Here is a 19,937-nt window from a genome sequence, read left to right on the forward strand (position 1 = left end):
GATCTTAGTCTCATAATCAGACCTCTATTTGAGGTCTGATTAGAAGACGACCCCGATTAGAAGACCCAAAATGTGGGGTCACTTTCATGTATCAATTGCAAAAGGTTTTTTTAACGATTGATTAGCCTTTTAAACTTGGATTAGCAAACACAACGTGCCGTTGGAACGCAGGAAAGATGGGTGAGATAAAGAGCCTCAAGAGTTATTCCATTAAAAATCACCAAAAAAGAATACCAGCTCTTCATCTAAACCCAGAGAAAGATGGGAAAGGGCAGACCTCCTGGAAGTATAATCTGTCGGCACTAAAGAGATTACCTGCTAGCCATACTGACCACAGAACATAGTAAAACAAAACAAAAGTACACTCAGCACTGGAGATACATAATAATGTCGATCCTTAAAAGAAGGAAAAAAAAACAAGCACTATCATAGAATATCTGGAACAGACACATCGCGGACCCCTTCTGGCACACTAACTGTGAATAACGGTCAGGAACCCAGAACCTCCTCTAATGATCACACAAACCGCTATCTCCAGCGGCGCACACAGGCGCGGACCCGCATACATCTCCACACGGCCGACATAACAGTAACAACACGGCAACACCGTAAACTACACGGGTGTACACAACAATCTCCTGACCATACAAAGTGCTCGTGTTACTCCGGGACACAAGAATTATAGCAAAACATTCCTATTAGAAGGAGGACATCCTAAGAGGAATGTAATAGTCTTAAAACTTTAAGATGTAGGGTTTATAAAAATTCAAAAAAAAATCACTTTTTATGCCCCTTTTATTATAGTCTACGGCCTACGGCCTTCCTTTTTATCCTCCCTGTTAGCATGTACCATGTTTCAGTTCTCTTATGACATAAATGAGCTCTAATGACGCCATATAATTACTAATTCACGCAAACACGAACATTACAAATGAGTGTGAATGTGCAGGTGAAACCTGTGACAGCCGGTAGCGCGGATGCAGAATAAAGGTATTTGGCGGTACTACAGACTTCCAAGAGCCCCAACACCGGCCCATTTAAACATAAAGGCATGCGGTCACCTGCTCACTAAACCGGCTCTCCTTGGCATTCTGTACCGGCGGGGCGACCACGAACCCCAAACACACAGGGAGCAGGAGCGGGTTCATGTCCTGTCACTCGTACCGGAGTCCCTCACAGCATTCTGACACAACGTCGCTTCCTGCTTCCTGCTCAACTGGCGAGAAAAGAGCGCTGGGATTGGTCCACGCATTCTAGCGGCTGAATGCTCGCTCATTATTGGTCAGAACTGATGACACGTCCTCCCAATAGCAATGCGCACCCGCCATCTTTATTCCTGGCAGCGATTACGCTACTGTTCGTGATCTGTCGCTTTTTCATTTATCTGTTTTGTGTACGGAATTCGTGTGGATTCTCATAACACTGTCTATATGTTTATTATCTGAAGCAAAACGATTGTTGAATAAAATAAATATTGTTTCCAATATATAATACTTTATCAATGCTCACTCACCCTTACACATAGACATTCATGCTCAAAATATATTTTCTGTAAGATATAACAAAATATTTTTCTGTATGTGATGTAAGGATAAAAATAAAAATAGAGATGTTTGTTGCACTCACAAGTGTATTAGAAATAGAAAGCTCGTCAAAAATCCATACTTTCTTTCGTCTTAGGAGCTTCTGTGTAGAAGATAAGAAACGAAATAGTGCAATAAAAACGATATTGTTTAATGAATATAGATGTCCCAAGACACTGTATAAAATGTAATAAATTCTCGTTTTCCGATTTTAAAGTAATAGGGATAGATTTAGTATCCCCCCACTGGCGGGGAGGAGATGTAAAAGATATGCTATCAAGAAAAGAAACTGAATGGATATATAAATTTCAAACCTACAAGAAAGACGGATTGAATGTAGAATTCGATATATCCATTTTTTTGTGAATCCATTCATTTTTTGTGTATTAATTCCCTTTTCAAACAATCAAAATTTATTTTTTCTTTTTTAAATTATATTTATTTTATTAAGTTTTTATTTACAACATATTTTATCACACATACTAATTAAAATTGCATATAAGCGTTTTTATTCATATACTTTTTATATACACGATTTTATACACATGATTTTTAAACAATATTTTTACAAGATTTCTCTCTTTTAATAACATCATTTTTACACCATGTTTGTTCCATCTGAAGGTTAATTGTTCAACCACAGAACAGATGGATATCAGTAACATAATCGTGACAGCATTCAATTAATCAATTAGCGAGAGTACAATCAGAATACTTTCTTCTACATCTCTCTCTTATGTCTTCTTTCGTGTGGGAGTTCTGTCCAACAGGATAGATTCCTAAGAAAATAAAAATACATTCACTGAATACATTGGATCTTTAAATTGGTACCAATTAATATTGTTACTAAGTTGCTACATTGTTTCACTTGCCTATTGAGGTTTGGACGGATGCCAAACCACATACACAGATGTCTTCTATCTTGAATCAGCCTGTCTGTCTTTCCTTCTGTTGGTCCCTTGATGCTCTGCCGATATATCCCTGTAACTAGAAAAGATAGTTAAATGAAAAACATTCTATATGTCATGTTTTTAACTGTATAAATCTATTTTACACACTTACCGATTTACGAATACTGCCGACTACGAGTCCCGTTGACAGAATGAAACAGAGGGTTCCACAACATCTGCCGTTATTTCATCCTGAGGAATTAAAAAAGAAAAGAAAAAAGAAAAAAGACTAAACGTGATGACGTCGAAATGACGCAAATAGAACAAGACGGCGAGCCGGGACCTTTAAAAGAACCGCGAAAACACAGACAGGATACAGATTGATTTCTTAAATTTTCTCCTGAGGAAGCCAGAATTGGTGAAACGCGTTGAGATATTTTGGAAAACTTTACAACTATTGAAAACCTGGACTTTACATGGACTTGATGATCATCCACTTATCTTTATAAAGGACACTGCTCTTACGCATAACCCAGTTGTTATGCCTACTTGTTTGTAAGTTTTTAATCTATATTCATTAAACAATATCTTTTTTATTGCACTATTTCGTTTCTTATCTTCTACACAGAAGCTCCTAAGACGAAAGAAAGTATGGATTTTTGACGAGCTTTCTATTTCTAATACACTTGTGAGTGCAACAAACATCTCTATTTTTATTTTTTTCGTATTAACTTATTACACTATATTTGTTTTATTTTTTCCCACATATCTATGCGCCCCGACCTTTGCCTATACATCATTTGTTATAACACTTATGAGGAGTGTTGATCTGCGGGAGCAGCAAGATTTGTAGGGTACTGTAATTTATTTCATATTCATTTTTTAAGACCTACCCACTCGTGAAGGTGTTTCTTTTCCGTTGTATATTGTGATGTAAGGATCTGGGGTATTACATAACTTTTAAGTCACTTAAATGCAAAATAAAACCAAACATGTCAGTGGTGACATTAAGTCACATAAAAATGATGTATTTCCAATCTTTAATCAATGTGCATTGCTATAGAATGCTTGATTCTTGTTTTGGAATCCACACAAGATATGAAATCTGAGATCGGTCTAAGCTTTTCCTTCAAGCATGCGAGCACGGTTTAATTGTTTTATTATTCAACATAAAATTTCCAGGTACTTAAAATCTAAATTTGTAAAATATAGCAAGGAAAAGGTATTTTTGCCAAATAGTAAAAGGAATTTTATTGGTGTAACAGTGCTATCCGCGTCAGGTTGGGTCTCTACTCTCCCTTGTTGAATTTGTCCTCATCAGTGTTCAAAAGCAAAGGAAATCTCCTCCCTGCGCAGATTCCAGATCTGATTTAGAGCACGGTGGTTGCCCATCAGACGGGACTGGGGTCTACTCGTGATCTTTTTCGTAGATACCAGTGAATGAAAACCACCAGCGGTCCCATAACCATTACAATGGCCGCACTCATTATCACTGCCACTAATGTTGTTTGAGGGATCCGGATGAATGAGGCGTTCTGTAAGTCTACACTTGGGGAGTCAGATCTTACGCATGAGTTGTCTTTTCCATTATATTCGTATAAAGGGGAACAGGAAGTGCAATTATTGGCAGACGACCCTTTACACGTAAAGCAGGATGGGTGGCAAGCGGCACAAGAACGAACAAGGTGAAAGCTGCTGGGCTCTGACACCTCCGCTCTCTGCGTAGACTTAAAGTATTTGGCAGGGCAGTAAGATAGACAGAGCTTTCCAAAGGTATAATATGGTGCCAAACATTCTATGCACGACCCATTTCTATCCCGCCTCAGACACTTTCTCATGACAGACTTCTTGATTTTCCTGGACATCATGTGTTCATCTGTCCCGTACAAAATCAACGTGACGTGATGTAGAAATCCGTGGTTGGTGTAGCTTCCTCTGTTCCTAAATTCTAAGGTCCAAAGGCCCAATGGATTTTCATCCCAAGATTGTGTGGTCATGAAGGACCAATCTCTGTACCCATCAGTGCTGGTATCATGTGGTCTCTTGCCCATCAGCACAGAACGGGTGCCCATAGGACTGGTAAGATAGATTTCCAGGTCACCTCTGCGACTGTAGCTGAGGGTCATTTGGGCTTGGACATGCTCAAGGGATGTTATGTGATTGGGGGACCCAGAACAGGCAGTGACATTGTAAGTCAAAATCAGATCTGAATGCACTCTTTTAGGGGTGCTCACAATTGTTATGAGGCACTTTCTTTGAGGCTGCGTTGTCTCCCATGTTTCGGCCAGCTCCACTACTCGTCCAGCATGCAAGAGTCCGTAGCCGAAAAAGTGGCTCACTTTTCTTCCCACTCCATTTATGACCCAATCGTCAGCCATTAGGTGGGCAGGACTGGACGCTCTTACCACGATATGTTGTATATCCCTCCATGTAAGAGCTGGGTTTGCCTCCAATGCCAAAGCAAGGATCCCGGCAGCAAGTGGAGTGGCGGCTGAAGTCCCGGTGTGTTTATCTGTACACGTGTGGCGTATATCAGTGGTGATAAAAGTCTCTTCCTCACCACCACCGCTGCTGTAAGTGCTTGTAAGTTTGCATGCACACGCCTCACTGTACCAAGGGACTGTTCCATGATTTGTGACACCCCCAACAGCAACAGTGTAGATACTGTTGGAGTAGCCGTCACTGTTGCAGTTGTCATTCCTGCCACCGTTTCCAGATGCCCAAACAAAGATAGATCCAAGGCCACGGCGGCCATTTAGTATTCCTTTGTAAAAAGCCTCAGAAGACAACACTCCTGGTCCATCCAGTATCTTTCCATCATCAGTGGGACCCCAGCTGGCACTATAAATGTCAATATGCTGTGGGTTCAAACTCAACGACTGAGCTTCAACAAAGTCTGTGACTATCCCATCCAGCATTCGCACACCTCCTATTCTAGCGTTGTATGCTACTCCAGCGCCGCAGATATCATTATTGGCAACCGCAGCCACCTCGCCTGCACAGCGGGTCCCGTGGTTGGTCTCATTAGATGAGTTATATCGGGGCTGAGGGTCAGGATCGTCGTCATTAAAATCATAACTCGCTTCCGGATCATAGTTTAATGCGAGATCGGGGTGGTCCTTTTCAAGCCCTTCATCCAGAACGGTCACCACCACGCCTCGTCCGGTATATCCACGGTTCCAAGCAGTCTGGATGCCTAAGTCAAGATTTTTACCCAGGTACCACTGCAAGCTGAAGAGGGGGTCTGTGGGAACCATACTAGGCTGTCTTTTCTCCCTTCTCCTCAGCGTCTGCTGCTCAAACCAGCTAACCTTGGGTTCTTTTTTCAGTTGAATATTTCTACCCCAGTGAGGGCTGAAGGATTTCCTTTGAATGCCACGATGAGATAAATGGTAGAAATCACTGCCAAGCACCACCTGGCCAAGGTTGATGAAACCGAATTTCTGTGCAATACGTTCTGCCTCTACAGAGCCATCAGGTATGTGCACAGCCCAGCTATTTGTGTAAATCTCCAAAGTAAAGATCACATGGATCAGAACAGTAACAACGAAAACCAGAGCTATGCTCCTCATCTTGTACTGTCAGCTTACAAAAGCATCTGTTGGCCTAACGGCCAGTGCTTTTATAACCTACACTATGTCACAGTAGAAGGGCGTGGCACATCTGTTACATCACAATAGCAGGGCGGGGCTCGGAACTCTCAGCGACAAGCCGGCTAGACAACGCTTACAGTTATGATGTCAATATATAATTCTGAAACAGTAGTGTGTGATTATATATATATATATATATATATACGGTATATACACACACACACATATATATATATCACACACAGACTACCATTCTAAAATGTGGGGTCACTTGAAAAATAAATGTCTAGCTGTAACAATTGCAAAAGGGGTTTTCTAATTATTGATTAGCCTTTTAAATTTAAACTTGGATTAAACACAACGTGCCGTTGGAACGCAGCTACAATCATTCAGTCATTTATAACATTAATGATGCCTGTGCTGTATTTCTGATGCATTTCATGTCATTTTAATAGACAACATTCGTTTTCTTACAAAAAGAGAGACAGATCTATGTGACCTCGTACTTTTGAATGGTAGAGTATATATATATATAATTATAATTATATATATATATATATATATATATATATATTGCCAAGAGAACGCCAAGTATAAACAAAACCCTTGGGGACTCTAATCAAGATAATCTAACAGAGTAATAAAGTGACATTTAAAGAAGCGACGTGATTAAGGGTTCAAAATGGTGTAAAAAAGGCACGAGAAGACAAGCAGTCGCAGGGTCGGCCCCTGTACTTACGCCACTGACCAAGATGGCTCCGGATATAAAAACATCAAATCCATGGCATGTAGCTGTATGTCCTGACTGAGTGGTGGCGGTTAACACAGTAAGGGAATATAGATATGAATGGGATCGGCATATTGTTATCCCGACTCCTGAGTGAAGATGCGAGTCTGCAGTCAAACTCTATTCCTATGTTTCTTTTTTTTTTTGATTCCCATTGCTATGTTTCATGTACAAAGTGAAATATGTTTTAATGATCCCTTTTTTTCCCAGTGTGATACCCACAGTGTTAGCAAATGCATACACACGTATATAACCCTGGGGGGAACCTGTGGGATCAATAAGGATGTCCTCCATGATGAGAGAGGCACAACCAGGGTTCATGGAATTTTATTAAGGAGAAAAACTACACAAAATCCTGATCCGTTTCATACATTTATTATACATCTATGCACAGACATGTAGTACATACATATATTCCATTTAATCTGTAATAATTGAAAACTGTTCAGATCTTTAGTCATAATATAAACAAAAGCCACATAATAGCTTGATTTATACTTTCTATGCCGACTATCCGTTTTAATGGGTTAACTACTTCCATGTCTGCTTATGGTGAACATTTCGCCCTCACAAACACGGCAGCTCCTTGAGATGAGGTACAGATGGGAGACCGCACGGAGGGCACTGGGTGTACAGAACGGCACTAGAAGCATGAAATAAATACGTAAAAAAAAACCCACTGTATTTGTTGTTCGGTTTTGTTTATAATCCAGTCCCTCGTTTGATTGCTGCTAAAACACCGACATGTTTAGTGCGGCTGGTAACAGGCGGTGACCCGCCAACACGTCCTCTTCATGCGGAAGCTTTATATATATACGAGACCAGAGTTCTCCTCATTCCACGGTAAGCTGGACACTGTCACTTTGACCGTGCTGATCGTGTTTCCGTGCTGAAAAACATCAAGAATATTATCTTTTATTTATAATATAATATATATTTAGAATATATTCCTATAGTCCATACATTCAGAGTCTGACAAAACTAGAACTGACAGATTAAAAACGATCATTTACGTTAAGTAAATAGAGACCGGTCCGTAAACTTACAGTCTAGAGGATATTTCGATTCAATGGCCACCATCCTAGATTAAAACGCAAAAATTAACACATCTACCACTTTTGCTCCGGTTACATAGTTACATAGTTACATAGGCTGAAAAAAGACATGCGTCCATCAAGTTCAGCCTTTCCTATATCTGTTAATTTGTTGCTGTTTGATCCAAAAGAAGGCAAAAAACCCTGGCTTCGCTCTTTCCAATTTTGCACTAACCAGGGAAAAAAATTCCTTCTTGACCCCAAAATGGCAGTCAGATTTCTCCTTGGATCAATAAGCTGTTTCCCCATAATTAAAGATTATATCCCTGAATATTATGTTTTTCCAGGTATCCATCCAGTTGCAGTTTAAACGTCTGTACAGACTCTGATAAAACTACCTCTGCAGGCAGAGAATTCCACATCCTTACTGCCCTTACTGTAAAAAACCCTTTCCTCTGCTTTAGTCTAAATCTCCTTTCTTCCAGTCTAAATGCATGACCACGTGTCCTATGCATAGTCCTGTTTATGAACAGATTTCCACACAATGGTTTGTATTGGCCCCGAATATATTTATATAATGCTATCATATCCCCTCTGAGGCGACGTTTTTCTAAACTAAACAGATTTAAATTAGTTAACCTTTCTTCATAACTATATTGCTCCATTCCTTTTATTAATTTTGTAGCCCGCCTCTGCACCCTTTCTAGTGCTATGATATCCTTCTTTAGAAAAGGCGCCCAAAATTGCACAGCATATTCAAGGTGCGGCCTTACCATTGATTTATACAGAGGCAAAATTATATCTTTATTCCGCGACTTGATGCCCCTTTTTATACACGACAATACCTTACTGGCCTTAGCAACCGCAGACTGACACTGCACATTGTTGCCTAGTTTGTTGTCTATAACAATTCCCAAATCCTTCTCATTTGTCATTACCCCTAATTCACTACCGTTTAGGGTGTAGGTTGCTTGTGCATTCGCTACCCCGAAGTGCATAACTTTACATTTATCTACATTGAATTTCATCTGCCATTTGAGTGCCCAGTCCCCCAGTCTATCTAGATCCCTCTGCAGCACATTAATATCCTGCTCGCCCTGTATAACTTTACCTAGTTTTGTGTCATCTGCAAACACAGAAACATGACTTTCAATGCCTCCTGCCAGGTCATTTATAAATATGTTGAATAAAATTGGTCCCAGAACAGAACCCTGAGGGACACCACTTACCACTTTTGACCAGCTTGAAAATTTACCATTTATAACAACTCTCTGTTCTCTACCTCTAAGCCGATGTTCTACCCAAGAACAAGAATTTGCATCTAGGCCAATTTCCTTCAGTTTGAATACTAACCTATTGTGTGGAACCGAGTCAAACGCCTTGGCAAAAACCAAGTAGATTCCATCCACCGCGACCCCCTGATCCACACTTCTACTACCATCTACCATCTTAGCTTCTAGAACTTCCTTGTCATTGACATGACCACCATACTACCTCTCACCCCATCACTGATACCCCCACACCACCTCTCACCCTTCCTCTGTGCCTTATGTTTGTCACCCCATTCCCTCAAGATTGTAAGCTTGCAGGGTCCTCTCCACCAAATGTATCGGTTTATCTCGTCAGACCCCTTGAATTTATGTATTGTATTAAGCGCTGCGTAAACTGTTGGCGCTATATAAATAAAAGATAATAATAATAATAATAAGATTATTAAGGCAGAGAACCAATTAACACTTTTCTGTTATAATATAGGGGGTATAATTTTTTATTTTATAATGAAATTAATAAAACACATAATATTCATAATTCTACCAAACTCAAACTATCTCTGCCAGCCTCATCCAAAAAAAGCATGCTGTATTTTTTATAATACAATACAAGGCAGTTAAAGGGGGCATATTAATCACTGAATGTTTAACTAGACTTGAGTACATGGACCAAAAATGATTTGGACACAATTTCAATTTTTCCTTTCCTGCACCTTTCGGTTTGGATGAGATTCAGGGTTTTTTTTTTGTTTTTTGTTTTTTATTATTATTATTATTATTATTATTATTATTATTATTATTATTAGTGCTCCATTCACTATCACACTCTCAATGTCCTCATACCTTTTTCGCCAGCCAGCATAGCTGAGCAGAAATCAGGAAGAAGATGACCAAGAAAGAAGATGGGGACACGGAAGAGATTAATGGGAAAATGTGTGCTGACGACCTATAGGATATGCCACAGCGTTTCGGCAGTGAAACAACTTATTTTCTCTTATTATACCCTATAGGGATTCATCTGTCATTCTCTAGCACACAGCTATATTTTCACTTAATCTGACTCTTAGAACCTGTGACTGTACTAAGTATGTGTGTACCAAAATCTACGTTTTATTCCTATGAACACTGACCCAGTGCTGTCATTCCGTAGGGGAAAAAAAAAAAGATATAATTTCACTTAGTTTGACTCCAGAAAAAAACACAAAACATCTTATTACATTGGACATTTAACCATTTAACATTTAATCATTCATCTGTCACTCCCTAAAACACAGCAATTGTTTAAAATGCTATAAAGGGTGATAATGGCTCACATGCAGGGTTCTCAACTACTAATGTGTTAACTGCTCCAATTTAATTGTACAGCGCATCTTAATTTCTTTCTCTGAACAGATAAAGGGTAATAATAATTCCATCTAATCTAACTACCGCATTTGCTCGATTATAAGACGACCCTGATTATAAGACGACCCCCCAAATCTGAATATTAATTTAGGAAAAAAAGAAAAAGCCTGAATATAAGACGACCCTAAAGGAAAAAAGTTTTACCAGAAAATGTTAATTCATGTAAACTATTTTTTTTATAAAGCTATGATTGAGAAAAATATTTTTTTTGTTTTTATTTCCTTGTATTTTCCAACCTGTCCCCCAGTTACGCACATCTGCCCCCAGGCTTGCCACTCCAATATGGCACTGTGGCCCATGATATGCCTTTTAACCCTCTATATGCCACTGTGCCCCATGGTATGCCTTTTGACCCCCTATGTGCCACTCTGCCTCCAGAAATGCCTTATACCCCTAAATGCCACTCTGGCATTTAGGGGGTTAAAATGCATATTATGGGGCAGAGTGGCATATAGGGAGGTATAAGGCATTCCAGGAGGCAGAGTGGAATTAAGGGAGTTAAAAGGCATTGTATAGAGCACTCTGCCTCCAGAAATGCCTTATACCCCTATATGCCACTCTGGCATTTAGGGGGTTAAAAGGCATATTATGGGGCAGAGTGGCATATAGGGAGGTGAAATGCCTTATACCTCCCTATATGCCACTCTGCCCCATAATATGCTTTTTAACCCCCTAAGTGCCAGAGTGGCATATAGGGGTATAAGGCATTCCAGAAATGCCCTATGCCCCCATTTAACACACACACACACACACACACACACACTTACTTACTTACCGGTGCTTCCAATTTCCTGCTGTTTTGCCGGGGCAGCGGGTTAACATCTCCTTCCGCTGCAGCGGGGTTTGTTGGCAGCGGGGTTTGTCTGCGTCCGTCTCATATAGCTTCCCTGGCTGTCAGAGATCAGAGTTCCCCGCACCGGTGCGAGGAACTCTGATCTCTGACAGCCGGGGAAGGTATACGCGACGGACGCAGACAACCCCCGCTGCTAGCCACACCTCCTTCCGGCTGCAGCGGACGTTGTGTACGCGGATCGCTGCCCCGGCAACACAGCAGGAAGCACCGGTAAGTGTGTGTATGGGGGGGGAGACAGGAGGATCCAGGTCCCCTGCAGCGGTGCGGGGGATCTGGATCTTAGTCTCATAATCAGACCTCTATTTGAGGTCTGATTAGAAGACGACCCCGATTAGAAGACCCAAAATGTGGGGTCACTTTCATGTATCAATTGCAAAAGGTTTTTTTAACGATTGATTAGCCTTTTAAACTTGGATTAGCAAACACAACGTGCCGTTGGAACGCAGGAAAGATGGGTGAGATAAAGAGCCTCAAGAGTTATTCCATTAAAAATCACCAAAAAAGAATACCAGCTCTTCATCTAAACCCAGAGAAAGATGGGAAAGGGCAGACCTCCTGGAAGTATAATCTGTCGGCACTAAAGAGATTACCTGCTAGCCATACTGACCACAGAACATAGTAAAACAAAACAAAAGTACACTCAGCACTGGAGATACATAATAATGTCGATCCTTAAAAGAAGGAAAAAAAAACAAGCAATCATAGAATATCTGGAACAGACACATCGCGGACCCCTTCTGGCACACTAACTGTGAATAACGGTCAGGGACCCAGAACCTCCTCTAATGATCACACAAACCGCTATCTCCAGCGGCGCACACAGGCGCGGACCCGCATACATCTCCACACGGCCGACATAACAGTAACAACACGGCAACACCGTAAACTACACGGGTGTACACAACAATCTCCTGACCATACAAAGTGCTCGTGTTACTCCGGGACACAAGAATTATAGCAAAACATTCCTATTAGAAGGAGGACATCCTAAGAGGAATGTAATAGTCTTAAAACTTTAAGATGTAGGGTTTATAAAAATTCAAAAAAAAATCACTTTTTATGCCCCTTTTATTATAGTCTACGGCCTACGGCCTTCCTTTTTATCCTCCCTGTTAGCATGTACCATGTTTCAGTTCTCTTATGACATAAATGAGCTCTAATGACGCCATATAATTACTAATTCACGCAAACACGAACATTACAAATGAGTGTGAATGTGCAGGTGAAACCTGTGACAGCCGGTAGCGCGGATGCAGAATAAAGGTATTTGGCGGTACTACAGACTTCCAAGAGCCCCAACACCGGCCCATTTAAACATAAAGGCATGCGGTCACCTGCTCACTAAACCGGCTCTCCTTGGCATTCTGTACCGGCGGGGCGACCACGAACCCCAAACACACAGGGAGCAGGAGCGGGTTCATGTCCTGTCACTCGTACCGGAGTCCCTCACAGCATTCTGACACAACGTCGCTTCCTGCTTCCTGCTCAACTGGCGAGAAAAGAGCGCTGGGATTGGTCCACGCATTCTAGCGGCTGAATGCTCGCTCATTATTGGTCAGAACTGATGACACGTCCTCCCAATAGCAATGCGCACCCGCCATCTTTATTCCTGGCAGCGATTACGCTACTGTTCGTGATCTGTCGCTTTTTCATTTATCTGTTTTGTGTACGGAATTCGTGTGGATTCTCATAACACTGTCTATATGTTTATTATCTGAAGCAAAACGATTGTTGAATAAAATAAATATTGTTTCCAATATATAATACTTTATCAATGCTCACTCACCCTTACACATAGACATTCATGCTCAAAATATATTTTCTGTAAGATATAACAAAATATTTTTCTGTATGTGATGTAAGGATAAAAATAAAAATAGAGATGTTTGTTGCACTCACAAGTGTATTAGAAATAGAAAGCTCGTCAAAAATCCATACTTTCTTTCGTCTTAGGAGCTTCTGTGTAGAAGATAAGAAACGAAATAGTGCAATAAAAACGATATTGTTTAATGAATATAGATGTCCCAAGACACTGTATAAAATGTAATAAATTCTCGTTTTCCGATTTTAAAGTAATAGGGATAGATTTAGTATCCCCCCACTGGCGGGGAGGAGATGTAAAAGATATGCTATCAAGAAAAGAAACTGAATGGATATATAAATTTCAAACCTACAAGAAAGACGGATTGAATGTAGAATTCGATATATCCATTTTTTTGTGAATCCATTCATTTTTTGTGTATTAATTCCCTTTTCAAACAATCAAAATTTATTTTTTCTTTTTTAAATTATATTTATTTTATTAAGTTTTTATTTACAACATATTTTATCACACATACTAATTAAAATTGCATATAAGCGTTTTTATTCATATACTTTTTATATACACGATTTTATACACATGATTTTTAAACAATATTTTTACAAGATTTCTCTCTTTTAATAACATCATTTTTACACCATGTTTGTTCCATCTGAAGGTTAATTGTTCAACCACAGAACAGATGGATATCAGTAACATAATCGTGACAGCATTCAATTAATCAATTAGCGAGAGTACAATCAGAATACTTTCTTCTACATCTCTCTCTTATGTCTTCTTTCGTGTGGGAGTTCTGTCCAACAGGATAGATTCCTAAGAAAATAAAAATACATTCACTGTAAATTGGTACCAATTAATATTGTTACTAAGTTGCTACATTGTTTCACTTGCCTATTGAGGTTTGGACGGATGCCAAACCACATACACAGATGTCTTCTATCTTGAATCAGCCTGTCTGTCTTTCCTTCTGTTGGTCCCTTGATGCTCTGCCGATATATCCCTGTAACTAGAAAAGATAGTTAAATGAAAAACATTCTATATGTCATGTTTTTAACTGTATAAATCTATTTTACACACTTACCGATTTACGAATACTGCCGACTACGAGTCCCGTTGACAGAATGAAACAGAGGGTTCCACAACATCTGCCGTTATTTCATCCTGAGGAATTAAAAAAGAAAAGAAAAAAGAAAAAAGACTAAACGTGATGACGTCGAAATGACGCAAATAGAACAAGACGGCGAGCCGGGACCTTTAAAAGAACCGCGAAAACACAGACAGGATACAGATTGATTTCTTAAATTTTCTCCTGAGGAAGCCAGAATTGGTGAAACGCGTTGAGATATTTTGGAAAACTTTACAACTATTGAAAACCTGGACTTTACATGGACTTGATGATCATCCACTTATCTTTATAAAGGACACTGCTCTTACGCATAACCCAGTTGTTATGCCTACTTGTTTGTAAGTTTTTAATCTATATTCATTAAACAATATCTTTTTTATTGCACTATTTCGTTTCTTATCTTCTACACAGAAGCTCCTAAGACGAAAGAAAGTATGGATTTTTGACGAGCTTTCTATTTCTAATACACTTGTGAGTGCAACAAACATCTCTATTTTTATTTTTTTCGTATTAACTTATTACACTATATTTGTTTTATTTTTTCCCACATATCTATGCGCCCCGACCTTTGCCTATACATCATTTGTTATAACACTTATGAGGAGTGTTGATCTGCGGGAGCAGCAAGATTTGTAGGGTACTGTAATTTATTTCATATTCATTTTTTAAGACCTACCCACTCGTGAAGGTGTTTCTTTTCCGTTCTATATTGTGATGTAAGGATCTGGGGTATTACATAACTTTTAAGTCACTTAAATGCAAAATAAAACCAAACATGTCAGTGGTGACATTAAGTCACATAAAAATGATGTATTTCCAATCTTTAATCAATGTGCATTGCTATAGAATGCTTGATTCTTGTTTTGGAATCCACACAAGATATGAAATCTGAGATCGGTCTAAGCTTTTCCTTCAAGCATGCGAGCACGGTTTAATTGTTTTATTATTCAACATAAAATTTCCAGGTACTTAAAATCTAAATTTGTAAAATATAGCAAGGAAAAGGTATTTTTGCCAAATAGTAAAAGGAATTTTATTGGTGTAACAGTGCTATCCGCGTCAGGTTGGGTCTCTACTCTCCCTTGTTGAATTTGTCCTCATCAGTGTTCAAAAGCAAAGGAAATCTCCTCCCTGCGCAGATTCCAGATCTGATTTAGAGCACGGTGGTTGCCCATCAGACGGGACTGGGGTCTACTCGTGATCTTTTTCGTAGATACCAGTGAATGAAAACCACCAGCGGTCCCATAACCATTACAATGGCCGCACTCATTATCACTGCCACTAATGTTGTTTGAGGGATCCGGATGAATGAGGCGTTCTGTAAGTCTACACTTGGGGAGTCAGATCTTACGCATGAGTTGTCTTTTCCATTATATTCGTATAAAGGGGAACAGGAAGTGCAATTATTGGCAGACGACCCTTTACACGTAAAGCAGGATGGGTGGCAAGCGGCACAAGAACGAACAAGGTGAAAGCTGCTGGGCTCTGACACCTCCGCTCTCTGCGTAGACTTAAAGTATTTGGCAGGGCAGTAAGATAGACAGAGCTTTCCAAAGGTATAATATGGTGCCAAACATTCTATGCACGACCCATTTCTATCCCGCCTCAGACACTTTCTCATGACAGACTTCTTGATTTTCCTGGACATCATGTGTTCATCTGTCCCGTACAAAATCAACGTGACGTGATGTAGAAATCCGTGGTTGGTGTAGCTTCCTCTGTTCCTAAATTCTAAGGTCCAAAGGCCCAATGGATTTTCATCCCAAGATTGTGTGGTCATGAAGGACCAATCTCTGTACCCATCAGTGCTGGTATCATGTGGTCTCTTGCCCATCAGCACAGAACGGGTGCCCATAGGACTGGTAAGATAGATTTCCAGGTCACCTCTGCGACTGTAGCTGAGGGTCATTTGGGCTTGGACATGCTCAAGGGATGTTATGTGATTGGGGGACCCAGAACAGGCAGTGACATTGTAAGTCAAAATCAGATCTGAATGCACTCTTTTAGGGGTGCTCACAATTGTTATGAGGCACTTTCTTTGAGGCTGCGTTGTCTCCCATGTTTCGGCCAGCTCCACTACTCGTCCAGCATGCAAGAGTCCGTAGCCGAAAAAGTGGCTCACTTTTCTTCCCACTCCATTTATGACCCAATCGTCAGCCATTAGGTGGGCAGGACTGGACGCTCTTACCACGATATGTTGTATATCCCTCCATGTAAGAGCTGGGTTTGCCTCCAATGCCAAAGCAAGGATCCCGGCAGCAAGTGGAGTGGCGGCTGAAGTCCCGGTGTGTTTATCTGTACACGTGTGGCGTATATCAGTGGTGATAAAAGTCTCTTCCTCACCACCACCGCTGCTGTAAGTGCTTGTAAGTTTGCATGCACACGCCTCACTGTACCAAGGGACTGTTCCATGATTTGTGACACCCCCAACAGCAACAGTGTAGATACTGTTGGAGTAGCCGTCACTGTTGCAGTTGTCATTCCTGCCACCGTTTCCAGATGCCCAAACAAAGATAGATCCAAGGCCACGGCGGCCATTTAGTATTCCTTTGTAAAAAGCCTCAGAAGACAACACTCCTGGTCCATCCAGTATCTTTCCATCATCAGTGGGACCCCAGCTGGCGCTATAAATGTCAATATGCTGTGGGTTCAAACTCAACGACTGAGCTTCAACAAAGTCTGTGACTATCCCATCCAGCATTCGCACACCTCCTATTCTAGCGTTGTATGCTACTCCAGCGCCGCAGATATCATTATTGGCAACCGCAGCCACCTCGCCTGCACAGCGGGTCCCGTGGTTGGTCTCATTAGATGAGTTATATCGGGGCTGAGGGTCAGGATCGTCGTCATTAAAATCATAACTCGCTTCCGGATCATAGTTTAATGCGAGATCGGGGTGGTCCTTTTCAAGCCCTTCATCCAGAACGGTCACCACCACGCCTCGTCCGGTATATCCACGGTTCCAAGCAGTCTGGACGCCTAAGTCAAGATTTTTACCCAGGTACCACTGCAAGCTGAAGAGGGGGTCTGTGGGAACCATACTAGGCTGTCTTTTCTCCCTTCTCCTCAGCGTCTGCTGCTCAAACCAGCTAACCTTGGGTTCTTTTTTCAGTTGAATATTTCTACCCCAGTGAGGGCTGAAGGATTTCCTTTGAATGCCACGATGAGATAAATGGTAGAAATCACTGCCAAGCACCACCTGGCCAAGGTTGATGAAACCGAATTTCTGTGCAATACGTTCTGCCTCTACAGAGCCATCAGGTATGTGCACAGCCCAGCTATTTGTGTAAATCTCCAAAGTAAAGATCACATGGATCAGAACAGTAACAACGAAAACCAGAGCTATGCTCCTCATCTTGTACTGTCAGCTTACAAAAGCATCTGTTGGCCTAACGGCCAGTGCTTTTATAACCTACACTATGTCACAGTAGAAGGGCGTGGCACATCTGTTACATCACAATAGCAGGGCGGGGCTCGGAACTCTCAGCGACAAGCCGGCTAGACAACGCTTACAGTTATGATGTCAATATATAATTCTGAAACAGTAGTGTGTGATTATATATATATATATATATATATATATATACACGGTATATACACACACACACACACATATATATATATCACACACAGACTACCATTCTAAAATGTGGGGTCACTTGGAAAATAAATGTCTAGCTGTAACAATTGCAAAAGGGGTTTTCTAATTATTGATTAGCCTTTTAAATTTAAACTTGGATTAAACACAACGTGCCGTTGGAACGCAGCTACAATCATTCAGTCATTTATAACATTAATGATGCCTGTGCTGTATTTCTGATGCATTTCATGTCATTTTAATAGACAACATTCGTTTTCTTACAAAAAGAGAGACAGATCTATGTGACCTCGTACTTTTGAATGGTAGAGTATATATATATATAATTATATATATATATATATATATATATTGCCAAGAGAACGCCAAGTATAAACAAAACCCTTGGGGACTCTAATCAAGATAATCTAACAGAGTAATAAAGTGACATTTAAAGAAGCGACGTGATTAAGGGTTCAAAATGGTGTAAAAAAGGCACGAGAAGACAAGCAGTCGCAGGGTCGGCCCCTGTACTTACGCCACTGACCAAGATGGCTCCGGATATAAAAACATCAAATCCATGGCATGTAGCTGTATGTCCTGACTGAGTGGTGGCGGTTAACACAGTAAGGGAATATAGATATGAATGGGATCGGCATATTGTTATCCCGACTCCTGAGTGAAGATGCGAGTCTGCAGTCAAACTCTATTCCTATGTTTCTTTTTTTTTTTGATTCCCATTGCTATGTTTCATGTACAAAGTGAAATATGTTTTAATGATCCCTTTTTTTCCCAGTGTGATACCCACAGTGTTAGCAAATGCATACACACGTATATAACCCTGGGGGGACCTGTGGGATCAATAAGGATGTCCTCCATGATGAGAGAGGCACAACCAGGGTTCATGGAATTTTATTAAGGAGAAAAACTACACAAAATCCTGATCCGTTTCATACATTTATTATACATCTATGCACAGACATGTAGTACATACATATATTCCATTTAATCTGTAATAATTGAAAACTGTTCAGATCTTTAGTCATAATATAAACAAAAGCCACATAATAGCTTGATTTATACTTTCTATGCCGACTATCCGTTTTAATGGGTTAACTACTTCCATGTCTGCTTATGGTGAACATTTCGCCCTCACAAACACGGCAGCTCCTTGAGATGAGGTACAGATGGCAGACCGCACGGAGGGCACTGGGTGTACAGAACGGCACTAGAAGCATGAAATAAATACGTTAAAAAAAACCCACTGTATTTGTTGTTCGGTTTTGTTTATAATCCAGTCCCTCGTTTGATTGCTGCTAAAACACCGACATGTTTAGTGCGGCTGGTAACAGGCGGTGACCCGCCAACACGTCCTCTTCATGCGGAAGCTTTATATATATACGAGACCAGAGTTCTCCTCATTCCACGGTAAGCTGGACACTGTCACTTTGACCGTGCTGATCGTGTTTCCGTGCTGAAAAACATCAAGAATATTATCTTTTATTTATAATATAATATATATTTAGAATATATTCCTATAGTCCATACATTCAGAGTCTGACAAAACTAGAACTGACAGATTAAAAACGATCATTTACGTTAAGTAAATAGAGACCGGTCCGTAAACTTACAGTCTAGAGGATATTTCGATTCAATGGCCACCATCCTAGATTAAAACGCAAAAATTAACACATCTACCACTTTTGCTCCGGTTACATAGTTACATAGTTACATAGGCTGAAAAAAGACATGCGTCCATCAAGTTCAGCCTTTCCTATATCTGTTAATTTGTTGCTGTTTGATCCAAAAGAAGGCAAAAAACCCTGGCTTCGCTCTTTCCAATTTTGCACTAACCAGGGAAAAAAATTCCTTCTTGACCCCAAAATGGCAGTCAGATTTCTCCTTGGATCAATAAGCTGTTTCCCCATAATTAAAGATTATATCCCTGAATATTATGTTTTTCCAGGTATCCATCCAGTTGCAGTTTAAACGTCTGT

At 40.4% G+C, this 19,937-nt stretch overlaps 1 protein-coding gene and 1 pseudogene across 1 annotated transcript; both read right to left on the reverse strand.

Moving 5' to 3' along the window:
• Positions 1-1,154: 1,154 nt before the first annotated feature.
• LOC149276424 (proprotein convertase subtilisin/kexin type 4-like) lies at positions 1,155-6,045 on the reverse strand. Its single transcript, XM_089503684.1, has 3 exons — positions 4,916-6,045; positions 4,437-4,705; positions 1,155-1,216 (listed from the first exon to the last, which is right to left on the reverse strand). The coding sequence occupies exons 1-3, from the start codon at positions 6,043-6,045 to the stop codon at positions 1,155-1,157; spliced, it is 1,461 nt and encodes a 486-aa protein (XP_089359810.1).
• An 8,293-nt stretch (positions 6,046-14,338) lies between these two features.
• Positions 14,339-17,718, reverse strand: LOC149276425 (proprotein convertase subtilisin/kexin type 4 pseudogene; annotated as a pseudogene).
• Positions 17,719-19,937: the final 2,219 nt, after the last annotated feature.

This window comes from Sceloporus occidentalis, unplaced genomic scaffold (assembly GCF_023333645.1).
Source record: "Sceloporus occidentalis isolate IW3139 unplaced genomic scaffold, rSceOcc1.0.p SCAF_240, whole genome shotgun sequence".
NCBI classification, from domain to species: Eukaryota; Metazoa; Chordata; class Lepidosauria; order Squamata; family Phrynosomatidae; genus Sceloporus; species Sceloporus occidentalis.

What these genes read in the sequence shown, in the direction of transcription:
- LOC149276424 (XM_089503684.1), bottom strand. Translation starts at nt 6,045, where the DNA reads ATGAGGAGCATAGCTCTGGTTTTCGTTGTTACTGTTCTGATCCATGTG. An exon ending in GCTTTGGCATTGGAGGCAAA is followed by an intron (nt 4,706 to 4,915) that starts CCCAGCTCTTAC and finishes CATAACAATTGT; the next exon opens with GAGCACCCCTAAAAGAGTGC. An exon ending in TTGGGATGAAAATCCATTGG is followed by an intron (nt 1,217 to 4,436) that starts GCCTTTGGACCT and finishes TTTTCTCGCCAG; the next exon opens with TTGAGCAGGAAGCAGGAAGC.